Genomic DNA, 13,982 nt, shown 5'->3' with positions numbered 1-13,982 from the left:
ATTTTTACACTTATAAAAGGGGTAAATATGATATTTATTATTCTCGATTACAGTCATTGGACAAAAAAATTATCGTTTATAAATGAAAAAACTAATCATTTTTTATACTTTTTATACTTCCTACATGTGAAGTGAGATAAACCCCATTGTTGCATATATTTTTCTTGCAGTACTAGATGACGTACTTGAACAAGACATGTTCAAGAAATAGATACAACAATGATATGAATCTCACTCCATATATAGGAAGTAAAAAAAGCACTAAAAAAGATGAATAGTTTTTCCATTCATTTATGGCTACTTTCTATCCGGTGAGTCGGTGACTATTTTCTTGGGAGCAATATTTTGTTACACTCACATATTTTGGACTTTATATATACTACTTTTGCCCTTTATAAATATAAAAATATTACAGGAGAATATTTAATGATGGGTAAAATTAACACTTTATGTATTTTTTTTTGTTGACGTCAGCGTTTTCCATCAAAACCCTAATGGATAGGGATTAGTGTAAATAATGAATTTTCGAAAATAATGTAAGTGAAATTTCGAATTTTTTAAAAAAATATAATTTATACTTTTAAACGAGTTTAAATGTAATTATTCCTAATTTTATATGTATATCCATGTCATAAAAATTTCAAAGAACAACAAAAGTACCAAATGAAGTTCTTGGACAAATGTTTTCGACATAACAATCATAAACCATAGAATCTTTAACCAACATACAATGGGAGATGTTAATGATACTAGCACATGTTCAAGTACTTTTTATGTAAACTTTCTTTCAAATTTAGCATAATTATGAATAATTATTTATTATTTAAAAAATTATCAATATCTCCCGATTTTAACGATCGTCTAATAATTAGTCTATTCCGTTAGTTTTCATTAGGTTTTCATTTATTTTTTGTGGTGCACAGACCAAAATGTCCTTGTGGGCTAAGGCTTATAATTTTATTTATTTTTAAATTTTTTATTCACTAAGTGGATAATTTTTTTTATAATTGTTCAAATTTTTTCATCCACTCCTTTCGAATTTTTTTTATAAAGTTTAATGATTACATAATTTCATCAAATATCAAGAGGGTATTTATAATTTTTTAGGTAATAAAGGAGTAATCGTAATTATAATTTTATTTATTTTTAAATTTTTTTAGACTAGGTAGATATTTTTTTTATTTTTTTTCATCCACCCTGTTCAATATTTTTAGAAGTTTTTAATTTTCTAAAAAATAAAAAAAATATAGTAAAGATAAAGTTACAATTTCATACCTCCATCCAAGAATTACATAATTTCTTTAAATATCAGGGATATTTATAATTATTCAAACGACGAGAGGGCATTCGTAATTATAACAAATCTCATAGAAGATTGTTGTACTTTGTCCTAAATAAAACAAATAACATAATCATTACTTACATAATGTTAGATATATTAAATGAAGTAAAAAAATACAATATAATTTAAAATAAAAAAATCCAAGTGTGGATAAGCTGCCCAACACCACTAGAGGTTGAAGCCTTGAACTACATTATAGTTCCCGAAAAGGACAATTAGGACTCAACTTCTAATCCAAATGGGACTGTATATGGGATGTTTGTTCTACGACTAATACTACTCTAATATATATATATAACCAAAGCATCCATCGTTGCTCTTACAATCAATCATCCTAACATCACATGTATACTTTGTTTCAACTACGAATATCTGCATCAATGGCTGCTGCTGCTTCTTTCAAGAAACTACTTCTCCTCCTACCCAATATTCTTCTTCTTTGCTCCTTAATTTCCTTTGTTTCTTTTGCTCGCTCTCATCCTCTCAAGATTTGCAACTTTGATCAAATCTATCAACTCGGAGACTCCATTTCCGACACGGGGAATCTGATCCGGGAATTCCCTATTGGCTCCTCCACTCCGTTTGCTAGACTACCTTACGGTGAGACCTTCTTCAAGAACGCGACCGGTCGTTGCTCCAATGGCCTTCTCATGATCGATTACATAGGTATGTTTAAATCTTGTATCATATATGTTATTGCTCTTGAATATTATTATTCATCCATGTCTTCAACTTGACATTGGATTGTCTCTCTCTATAGCATTGGATGCGGGTCTACCTTTTCTGCCAGCCTACAAAGACAGGGATGCAGATTTCAAGCATGGAGTCAACTTTGCGGTTGCCGGTTCCACAGCGTTGCCCTCTCACGTTCTGGCTGCTAAACACATCTTGTCTCCAGTCACCACCAGCTCCCTCACCATACAGTTGGGCTGGATGTCCACTCATTTCAACTCTATTTGCCTTCATCACAGAGGTACCTTCATTTAATTACTACTTAACTTGTCATCATCTTCATCTTAATTATACCTACCTACTTAAAACATTAATCATGATGATCAACAGAGTGTGCTGAGAAACTCCAGACTGCTCTTTTCATGGTGGGAGAAATCGGGGGGAACGATTATAACTACGCCATCTTCCAAGGTAAAACGATGGACGAGTTACAAAGCATGGTGCCTGAGGTTGTCCATGCCATTATCAATGCTGTCAGGGTAAGTTGCTTCAATATAATATGTTATAACTATTGCAATATTATTCATTTCTTGTTACATGCTAATACTATTCTTATAATTAGAAAACACCTAAATTCGTCTGACTCTACTTTGCAATTTGATGCAGAGAGTGATTAGTTTCGGTGCAACAAGAGTGGTGGTGCCTGGAAACTTCCCCATCGGCTGTCTCCCGATCTATAAAACAGCTTTCCACACCAACAAGTTGGCAGCATACGATGAAAATCGATGCCTGAAGCAGCTGAACGACTTCGCAATGTACCATAATGAACAGCTGCAGCAAGCCATTGAAAAGTTGCAACAAGAGCACCCAAATGCCATCATAGTCTATGCCGATTACTACAACGCTTATCAGTACCTGCTCCATTTCGCCAAATCTCATGGTATTTAAACACACAACTTAGAACAACAACAACAACAACAAAGTTAGTATGTAGCTAGATATTTGTGAAGTTCATTAGATAAAACAATAATTGTTGTTCAACAGGGTTTGATACAGAAAGGGCTTGCTGTGGAAGTGGAGGCAAATACAGTTTCAACATGACAAGAATGTGTGGAGCTCCAGGTGTCGGTGTCTGTGCGGATCCGGGTCGATTCTTGAGCTGGGACGGGGTCCATTTGACACAACAAGGATACAAGATAATGGCTGGGTGGCTGGTTCATGACATCTTCACCAACCTCCACTGCCATTTCTGAGCCACTATTAACATCTGTTCTTACAACATTGTGGTCATTGTTTAGCTGTCTGTTTAGTATCAGTAGTCATGTGGTCTTAGATAGGTTTTAATATAGTATTTTTCTATGTTCTGGGTCATATTTGGTGAAGTAAATAAAGCAAGTTAGTTTGCTGAATACTGAGCATCAATCTTGTGCTATATTTTTTTCACCCCTTCATTAGGACTTGAAGCAAAATACTCCTTTGTCATAATATAACATCGATTGTACAAGCACTACTACATTCATCTGATCATTGTCTTCAAATTGATCACTTGAACTCACGGTAACGGTGGCCTACATATTACACAGTATTCTCAGGTAGAAGTCGTGCTTCGTATACTTCTTTGACTTTAGCTACACAGACAGGATCGTCCTTTCCGTAATTCTCCTGCTCGTTGGTAAGCAATAACATGAGGAACAAGGGGAGATGTTAATGATACAAGCACATGTTCAAGTTAATTACTTATGAGGAGCTCATACAATTATAAATCTCAAAACGCTTACTTTTTATGGAAACTTTCTTTGAGATTTAGCGTAATTATAGAATACTTATTCATTATTTAAAAATTAGCAATACCCCCGATTTTAATGATTGTCCAATAATTAGTCTATTCCGTTAGTCTCCATTAGGTTTTCATCTATTTTTTGTGGTGAACGGACCAAAATGCACTTGTCGACTAAGGATTATAATTTTATTTATTTTTAAATTTTTTTTATTCACTAAGTGGATAATTTTTTTGTAATTGTTCAAATTTTTTCATCCACTCCTTTCGATTTTTTTTTATAAAGTTTAATATTATATAATTTCATCAAATATCACGAGGGTATTTATAGTTTTTCAAGTAATAAAGGAGTATTCGTAATTATGCCTGATGTATATAGCCCAAGGAAGAGTAAAAGGGCCTAGGGCCCCTCATAGACAATTTAACAATTCATGTGGGGTGACTACAAAAAAAAATCATGGATTTAGCCCAAAAAATGTGGCCCAACAAGTGGTGATGGGCCCAAGACCTATGTTTAAATGCTCCCACATGGCATACACTTGGATCGTAAAGTGTATCTCCCAGCCAACATGAAAAACACATGTCAAGAGAGGTTCCCTAAAAGCCTCAGACTCTTAGGAGGATTCCTTGTAGATTAGGAGTCTTCGTCGGTGAAGGATCCCCTCAATGCGGAGATTGACTTGCATCAACAAGATTAACAGAAGATAAGATTGTAGTTTATCCCAATAATTTTTATATCCATTCCATCCAAGAATAGGGCGCACGTGCAAAAACCCACCAAAAGGGGACATCCCCCTATAAATACAGATTTGATCCCTAGTCAGGGGATACATTCCAGACGCTGGAATATTGCTGCCAACTCTTACTTTGACATTCTCTTTTGCATTCTTAACACGATTTCTCTCATGAATTCAACTATCATATCACGATTTATCATTATAATTTACTTTTACGATTATTTTCTCTTAATTCAATACTAACTTGAGCGTCGGAGTACTAACGTATTGTTTTGTAGGTTATGTTTCTTAAGTTCTTATTTCTTGGCCCAAGTCCAGATCTAAAGTCCAAGCTCATCAAATCCGTGCTATTTTTATACGCATCAACGTCAGACCTCAAAATTTTGTTTACCCTAAATATAAAACAAATAACATCTCAGGTCACAAGAGCAGTGCACATCACACAGAATATGAATGCCAATATCAGAAAGAGATACAAATTTCATACAAAGTATGATTCAGAAGCGCTCATTCCATTAAAAAAGATATATTCAAGAAATATTTGGAATTTTCATAAAAGTCATGCATCCATTTAAAACATCCTTTGTATTCCTATCCAATAACACCCAATTTTGAAGTTGGCCAAAACTTAACACTACTCAATCCATCACATATAATTATATTCATACTCATGTCATAAGAATGGCAAAGAACAACAGAAGTACCAATCAAATAGTTCAAAATTGAATTCTTGGACAATGTTTTAGGACATAACAACCATATCCTACAGTGAAGTTATTCTTGTTCATCACACAAATTTGGACTTAACCCTTTATTTTTTTATCAATATTAATGATGGGATATATCTAACACAATATTAAAAAGATTAAAATAATTCTACTCCCATAAAAAGAAAAAAAAAAGTAAAATATCCATCAGGTCTTAAAATTTGTCTATTTCCCATTCAGGTGGGGTCATGCACCGATCCAACTTGACTTGGGACTCGGAATCAGGGTTGTTCAACAGCCTTGTACTTTAGAGCTCGGGATGATAACTGAAGACTATATAAGTACGAACATTTGACCCTATAAACACCCTCAATAATTTCAAGTAATGGTACGGCATTTATTTACTTGCACACTAGCTTACAAGCTTTTATTTTGATTTCTCAAACTTGCAAACTAACTTGAATGAGTCTAACGAACTTCTTTCTTCTTAGAATCCCATAACATCCAAATCGAACTACTTGACAGACGATATAGATTTTCGATCCGAATCAAATAAGAAAAACAAAAAAGACAATTAAATATATATAAATTTAAGGGGTCACATTGCTCTCTGTTTATGTTTAGGGGTCTTTTTATGTATTAGAATGTCTATAGGAGGTAAAATGCAATTAAAAACTAGATAAACTATTGTCAACCAATATGCACGTGCCGATGAACTCGTCCAACCCAAGTGTGGCACGTGAGTGAGGCACAATGGAGACTCTTTCATTACAATATACGATAAATGCAAAATTAACAGTTATTTATTTGTTAATCTACGCTAACATAAGAAAAAAATATAAAAAAAATCATCTAAGCAACAGTTTATGACATCATCATTTTAATTTTTAAATGTAATAATTATATTTATAATTAAATAATTTTAAAATTTATTGTGAACTATCTTTTTATTTTTCTGTAAATGTGACTTCACGCTTTCTTATAGAAACCCCATAATTTTTTTATTGTATCAATTATATTAATATATTTTTTTAATGTGATTATCTAATTTACATATTTTATTTTTATAAAAGAATATATATATAAAAAAATATTTATTATATGTTCTCAAAACCAATAGCATATGTAGACTATAGAGCACATTGCCAACAGGCCACGACCCAAAAATAAAAAAAAGGAAAAAGAAAAAAGAACGGCCGATTTTCAATTTGGTTTTCTGTCTCTCTCTCTCTCGCTCTCTTTCTCTCTCTGCAAACAGTGCTGCTTCCTTTTGAAGCTTTTTACAATTTTATTTATCTTACTGCAACATGTACTTTTGCTTTCTTTGATGTTTCTGTTGCTTGCAAGAACAAAGAAACTGTTAATGTTTTCTTCTAATTTTCTTCTTGAAGAAGATTAACAAGTAGAGGAAAAGGAGCAGTTTGGTGAGAGAATAGAGGGGGGGAAGGAAAGATCTTTGATTGCTTGAATCTGTTAATGGAACAGCTTATCAACTTCATTATAAGGCCGCCCAGGTGAGAAAATTTGATCTTTCTTGTTCTTGTCAACTCTTTGTTTCCCTTGGGTTTACATGTATTTTCATTTTAGATGTAGTTTAGGTTCATACATGTTGTTGAAGTTTGAATCTTGTTGATAGTCTGAGATGGGCTTTGAGTTTTCTTTTTGTGGGTTTTGGTTTTGCCTTTTAACTATCTGGAAAATTTATGTATATTTGTTTGTGGGTTTTGTCTTGTCTACTCTCTTATGAATCTTTTTGGGATTTTCTTGTTGTGTGGTTGGATTGGTGCTTTTATGATATATATTTGAGAAATCATGTGTGCTTAATGCAAAATTCTGCACCGGTTCATTTATTGTTCTCTGATTTAGTTTGAAATTCTCATTAAGTTATTTGAATTCTTTTTGTTGCTTTTATGTTGGGATTTATTCGTAATTTATTGCTTGATCTTGTTTGTATTTAAACGGCAAATTCCATATGAAAATTTTTGTAACTAATTGTTGGTTGTTTCTCGTGGACTTCAATGTGGTTAGTTAGCTAATAATTTGAGGATAGTTGTTCAGAGAAGAATGAAGTTTCTTGGTTGATCGCTAAACTGTACTTGAGTCGGCCCTAAGTTCATTTTGTTCTGAAAAGCCTGTTCTTTAACCTGAAAACTGTCTTTGAACCTCGTGATGCTAGATTATCACTTGTATCTGAATGCTTTCTGGTAATCTGAGTCGTCATCTAGGAAGCTTGTTTGAGCGGAAATGTTTCGGAAAATGCAAATACAGCGGAGTAGTTTTAATTTTTCAAGATCCAATTCCAGGTTTTCAGCTGTACCTGATTCAAGCGGGCAGATACTGTTCAGCATAATGATATTCTTGTCTATGCTTAATGGGTCGAGACGTGAGTCCTTAAACATGAGATTCCTAAAGATGATTTACATCCTCTGCTAGGTAGACCAAATATGTGTCAAAGCTATGAATTATTCAACTAACCAAAGAAGAAATACTAGGTTGACTTAATTTTTGGGAATGAAAATATTACCAATGAAGAGGATGACAACAAGAAATCTATTAAGTGGCGACATTCATGTAAACAGTAGAGTTGTTTGACAGACTTTATCAAAGATATTAAATTTGGGTATCTTTCTAACTTAGTCTTTCTTACCCATGTTTTCTTCTATATTTTTCCCTGGGATAACTGGCAAACTAAATGAGGAGGAAAGAAGTAATATCCATCGCTTTCGTGGTCTGAGTATTTAGTAGCGTTATCACTAACAGCATGTTAAGCTTAAGGTTCTCTTACCTGCATGGAAAAGTTATTTGTCACTAATGTTTGTAAAGTAGTGCCGAATGGCTTTACGAGATTCTATAGTTTCTTTCAAGATTGATTTACATAATAGCAAAGAAATTTATCCAGATTTAATTATGTAGAATGCTGCGTAAAGAAATCTGATGGAATAAAAATGGAGAGCAATCTATTGTTATGAAGATGGGCTGTATTTGTTGTCACATTTTATGCTAGTTATGCTAACATCACATGGAAAGGTGGCAAGTTTTTGTTCCGTAAAGGTAAAGATGTCTTTTGAGGAAACAAGTTATAATGATATAATGCAGATTCCACAATGTGCTTTGGTACGCTGCCTAACCATTTTCTAGGTTCCTTAAGTCTGCTAAATTCTGCTATCCTGTATTGCTACTAATTGTGAGTAAGGACCATGATGTTTCATGAATAAATTATCGGCATTTTTGTCAGTATACTGCTATGCTGAGTTCTAAGTCCCAACATATGAATGCCTGTAACTATTGTTTATATCAATGGTACACATCCAACTTTTCAATATTCTTGGATGACAGAGCTGAATACAATCCAAAAAATGATTTGTTAGATCAAGAATTTATGCTGAAAGGCAAGTGGTACCAGAGGAAAGATTTGGAGGTAAGAGGCTGTTTATGATGATGCTTGGATCTCTCTCTCCCTCTGTGTGTGTGTGTGTGTGTGTGTGTGTATTCTTTGTCAGAGTAAACATTAATTGAAGTTTAGAAAGGGTACATAAAGTTGCTGTTGACTTAAAGGGGAGGGGTGGGTCTGACTGGATCCTCATATCCCTACGGAAGGATGTATTTATTCAGTATTCCTACTTGTCTTTTTCTTGTTTGTTTTCGATCCTGTGAATGTTTATACACATAAGGTCATGTTTTTTCTTAATGACTTACTGGAAGCAGATATTCCCGTCACTATATTGCTTATTCTTTCTCCAAAACCCTTAATTTTAAGATTAGACTTGACGTTTGAGTCTTGACTGGGGCAGGACTTCTTGTATTATCCTTTCACATCTTTTTTACCTCCCAACTCCAAGCTTCATTCTCATTTAGTGGATATTTGATCTATCTTTGGCCCATTATACACTTTTTAAGGAAGGATGATTTTGTCCAAATATGTATATTATAAACAAAAATATTTAAGAATGGACCAAGTATTTTATTCTATCTTTTGGTATTATTTATTGGAAGTTATCATTACAAATGAGTACCTTTTCATCCTGCAGGTTGTAAATAGTCGAGGAGATGTTCTTCAATGTAGCCATTACATGCCTATCGTCCGCCCTGAAGGAAATCCACTCCCCTGTGTAATCTATTGTCATGGAAATAGGTTAGTAATTTTGATAATGGAAATACATATTGGTTTGAGTATATAACAAACCAAAGTTCAATTGTAGTTGAACAACATCAAATAATAGAATTATGAAGATGTGGACCAACTTACTAAATCCATGATACTATTACAATTGTGAGTGATACCTAACAACTAGTGGGTGGGCCACACTAGCGGCTTTTGACATTGTATCACTTTACCAGCTGGGTAGATCTGGTCTCTTAAACAGGACAGATCAAACTGAACTCAGCTGCTGATGTGAAGTTGCCCACTCCTCTTGTCCCTTGCCTGCTTCCCCTTCCATCAGCATGCTTACGACATGTATTTATTAAAACAATCAAGTTACTGTTAAACCTTGTGAACGAGAAATTGAGCTGAGGAGGTCTGATAAAGGGAGCTCTTGTAGAAGGTTAAACCACCAATGAAATATTTTTGAGTTTCTCTGGTTGCTTTTGTTTTTCCATGGATCATGCAAGCATTTAAGTAAATAAGAGTAACCGGTAGATTCATTTTCTGCTTTGAAGCCTTTGGTTGACCCATTGGGTTCTACATTTGTGAATGAGAATTAACATGCAAAGAACGTGTGGATTTGGATACTGGTGATCGTCAAATTTACTATATTAGAATAAGTAAGATTCCTTGTGGTTCTTTTTATTGATGAACCCAAAATAATTCTTAATGTTAATACCAACTTAACCTGGGTAACCACTGTTTTTTTTCCCCTCAAGTAGCAGAATATGGTCATATACAATGAACACGTGCTCATATTAATAAAACATGAATCAGCTGCTGAAAAATTAAGTAACTCAAGTCTAATTTGAGAAACACTGTGTCAATAGGTTTCTGTTTCCAATCACAGTACTAGAGATGAATTTTATATTTCAGTGGCATAACTCTTTTATAGATTCATTATATGAGTGCATCAGAAATAAGCTTGAATCAGCATGTATATTTAATATTTGAAATTGACTAAAGTTGTAAGTAATGAATTTAATAAAATGAATCTGTCTATTGGCTTAAAGTAAGGTAATTTCTAGGTAGGAATTGCAAAATAACATCAAATCCTTGCTTTGATGAGAGAACATTATTTGAAAAAGAGGCCTGCGCTGTTTTGCTTTATTGGCTGGGAAGTAGTTTTCTTTCAGTTTTGCAGAACTTTTAGGTTTAAATTTCAATATTTTCCTTGTCATCTACCGTTGATGGCTAATTAGCTCTTTATGTTGATCGTTTCTCAGTGGTTGCCGAACAGATGCTAGTGAAGCTGCTATCATATTGTTGCCATCAAATATAACTGTTTTCACTCTTGATTTCTCTGGTTCTGGACTATCTGGAGGAGAGCATGTCACTCTGGGCTGGAATGAAGTAAGTCGTTTTTAACTCATGTCATGTCTCCTATTGACCTCATTAATGTGAACCTTAACCGGTCATCTCAAAGAAATCTTTTCGTCTGAAAATAATGAGAACCGTAAGGAAAAATTATGATAACTAGGTCAGTATATAGATGGATACAGAGTGATTTTGAGGAGGCAAGCATAAGGAAAACTTGACCATGTACTTGGTGTATGCAGAATGATCCAGCAAACAACTAAACATATCTAAAAAACATAAAAAAGAATAGGGGAAAAATGCTTCATCACTAACTTAGTTAAATCTAAAGGTTAACAAAAGGATTTAGAAGAAGCTAGGAGATTATAACTCTTGAAGATAGCTGAAGTCTCTTTGAGTTGTAGTAGGAAAAGATTTATCTCTTTGTTTTCTGGTTTCATCTGCCAGATCACTAGCAATACTATGTAATGTAGTTCAGCACGTATCTTCATCTTAAATTCCTTCAGATGCCACAACTATTTTTTACTGGTAAGATGTGGTCATGATTTTGCAGAAGGATGACTTAAAAGCTGTGGTTGATTATCTACGCGCAGATGGGAATGTTTCTTTGATTGGTCTTTGGGGCCGCTCTATGGGAGCTGTTACTAGGTTGGTTTCTTCTTCCTGTGTTGCTATGGTAGGGGTCATTTCGACATAGTAAATTGGTTCCAGACTTCATAACCCTGCTATTGGTTGTTCAATTGGAAATGAAATCCGGAGAGAGTTATGCATACCTATATATATATATTTATAGATCAGTTATGAGGATTCAATTTTAGACAGGTGTTGCATGCTTTACTTTCCTTTCCTCTTGGGTTATTTTTGTTTTTGGGTTTCTTTTTGTTCTTTTTTCTTTGGGAGCGGATCTCCTCTGGATGAGCAAGGCCGGGTCCTAAACCGTCATAAATGGGTAATACACCTGATAGTTGCAAATAGCATACTTATGAGCACGGACTGTTTGATCATGTGCTTTATATGTACTGCCTTGGAAAATGAAATAGGAACTAAGAGAGCTTGTTTTCTTGTCTAAGCACATCTGATTGTGTATTGATATCTATAATGCTAACATCGTTACACCCTTTCAACTCAAGTTCTCATATATCCTGCATCATTGATAAGATAATACAAAACTTGACAACTCTGCTTCTGTCAGCTTGATGTATGGAGCTGAGGATCCTTCCATCGCAGGAATGGTTCTGGACAGCCCCTTCTCTGATTTGGTTGACTTGATGATGGAACTGGTTGACACTTACAAAGTTAGGCTTCCCAAGTTCACAGTAAGTTCATCAGTTTATCAAACATAATTTACATGCTTCTTGTAAGACATGCATGTCAATATCGTATGAAGACCGATATCTCTTTTATTCTTTCTTGGCTTCTTTCACTTTTGCCGACTGGCTGTTTGTTTGTATTTTCTCCCTTAATATGTAGGTTAAGTTTGCAATCCAGTATATGCGGAGAGCCATTCAGAAAAAAGCAAAATTTGACATAATGGATCTCAATACAATCAAGGTATCTCCATCTAAACAGTCATCTTAGATCATGAGCATGTCTTGTGCCAAATAGTTTATATTTCCTCTTATTTCTCTTAAACGACATTTCCCATTAAATAGAGTTTCTTCTTTGACCTCGTCTAACGATTCAAAAATTTACTTTGTGTTTAACTTCATGAATCAGGAATACCGCAGAGTTTTTATTAAAGTTATGTTTCCGGAAATAAAAATTATACAATTTTGGTGACTATTTAACCAAGGAAGAGGCGTACTATATCGAAAGGCTAACTATTCTTAGTATGGCTTCAAAACTGCTTTCATTGAGCACACAAAGTCTTCTTGGGTTGTCATGCCTTGAACCACATATGTTTTGTTTAAAAGGTGGAAAATAACTTGTTCTTCATGTGTTCTGTTAGTAACAGTGGTTATGATTGTTTTCAGGTTGCAAAGTCTTGCTTTGTTCCAGTTCTATTTGGTCATGCCATTGATGACGATTTCATACAACCCCATCACTCTGATCGTATATTTGATGCTTATGTGGTAATTGTTCTTACTTTTTAATCTTTTCCAAATTTTGTTGTATCATTTGATTCTGGGTACTATTTTCCTGTAATGCGGATTGTGCTGTTATAAATTCCTGCACATAATAGATTGGCATTTTGCTTGTTCCCATGTAATTTGCCTTTCTCCTACATAGTTTATTTATATCTTCCATGGATGTATTTATTAAATGAAGGAGGATTAATTAATTTGTAAGATTTCTGCCTCCCAACATTATCCAAGCCTGATTATGAGTTAATTATAGAATGACAAAGTGAACAAAATAACAACGTATCGGCAATATTATTATAGGTAAATGCAAAATAGTCTGTTAAGGAATGTCTAATGCATATTCGGTGTGTTTCATCAGTTCTTCCATGTTCTTGTTCTACTTCTTGCATTTTGGCCCTTATTTTTATCGACGTGCGATTCTGCAGGGGGACAAGAATATAATCAAATTTGAGGGTGATCACAACTCTCCCCGCCCTCAGTTTTATTTTGATTCCATAAGCATCTTTTTCAACAATGTGTTACAACCTCCAGAAGATGAAGTAGGGAGTACATATTTTGACTTGAGTCATGACTATTTCCCCAAGGTAAACTGCTTTATTGCTCTGCCATTATTGTTTCGACTGTGTGGATCTGGCTAGATCTCTGGCTTGTATACAACTTATATGACCGATTGTACAACCTACAGGGAAACTGGAGTACTTTCCATGATCTAGAGTATCCTGATGAATTATTGGGTTCACCTGCTGGTTTGTTGATTTTTGTTATTCTCGAAGTTCCGAGTTTTTCTGACTTTGACTGTTCTTTTTCTTGGAAAGCTGCCAAAGCTTATGTTTGATCAAATTCAGGTCCAGCAACGAGTAGCACTGAGGATGCCATTAAGCAACTTCGCTCCAGAAGACCTATGAGTATGATAGTGGTAAGTTTAAGTTTCTTTGTCATAATAATACAGATGTTGATCAATGATGTTATCTATTCCATCGTGGTTCCAAAAATACGATCAGGTTATATTGTATGGTTAAATATGGAGTCGAATAAACATCTTTTTCAGCTACGCTATAATTCTGCTCAAAAAGTTTGCATAACAGTAAAAATGAATCATTTACTGCATTTTGCTCTCATATCTAGAGGATATATAAGTAGATTCACTAATTGTGTTATATATCTTTCTAATTTCAATCAATTCAATTCGTTGGATAGTAACG

General features: G+C 34.2%; 2 protein-coding genes across 2 annotated transcripts in view; both read left to right on the top strand.

Annotated features, from left to right (window-relative positions):
- On the top strand, window positions 1,684–3,423 carry LOC105157065 (GDSL esterase/lipase At5g03980-like). The gene is made up of 5 exons (XM_011073360.2): window positions 1,684–2,008; window positions 2,103–2,315; window positions 2,405–2,553; window positions 2,681–2,954; window positions 3,059–3,423. The coding sequence occupies exons 1-5, from the start codon at window positions 1,687–1,689 to the stop codon at window positions 3,265–3,267; spliced, it is 1,167 nt and encodes a 388-aa protein (XP_011071662.2). The 5' UTR covers window positions 1,684–1,686; the 3' UTR covers window positions 3,268–3,423.
- The window catches only part of LOC105156947, a gene marked incomplete in the record, with an annotated part of 9,309 nt that continues 1,759 nt past the window's right edge, over window positions 6,433–13,982 (top strand). The window contains 11 exon segments of the mRNA XM_020692853.1: window positions 6,433–6,749; window positions 8,572–8,653; window positions 9,264–9,367; window positions 10,606–10,732; window positions 11,250–11,344; window positions 11,889–12,012; window positions 12,167–12,247; window positions 12,670–12,768; window positions 13,206–13,364; window positions 13,466–13,526; window positions 13,626–13,696. Of these exon segments, the coding sequence (XP_020548512.1) occupies window positions 6,712–6,749; window positions 8,572–8,653; window positions 9,264–9,367; window positions 10,606–10,732; window positions 11,250–11,344; window positions 11,889–12,012; window positions 12,167–12,247; window positions 12,670–12,768; window positions 13,206–13,364; window positions 13,466–13,526; window positions 13,626–13,696 (1,041 nt within the window).

This window comes from Sesamum indicum, linkage group LG3 (genome assembly GCF_000512975.1).
Source record: "Sesamum indicum cultivar Zhongzhi No. 13 linkage group LG3, S_indicum_v1.0, whole genome shotgun sequence".
In the NCBI taxonomy this organism is placed as follows: domain Eukaryota; kingdom Viridiplantae; phylum Streptophyta; class Magnoliopsida; order Lamiales; family Pedaliaceae; genus Sesamum; species Sesamum indicum.
This window is presented reverse-complemented; position numbering and strand designations above follow the sequence as displayed.

Bases quoted from the DNA above. Each gene is read 5' to 3' on its own strand.
- LOC105157065 (XM_011073360.2), top strand. From the start codon at position 1,687: ATGTATACTTTGTTTCAACTACGAATATCTGCATCAATGGCTGCTGCT. The intron at 2,009-2,102 runs GTATGTTTAAAT...CTCTCTCTATAG, and splicing joins TCTCATGATCGATTACATAG to CATTGGATGCGGGTCTACCT. The intron at 2,554-2,680 runs GTAAGTTGCTTC...AATTTGATGCAG, and splicing joins CCATTATCAATGCTGTCAGG to AGAGTGATTAGTTTCGGTGC.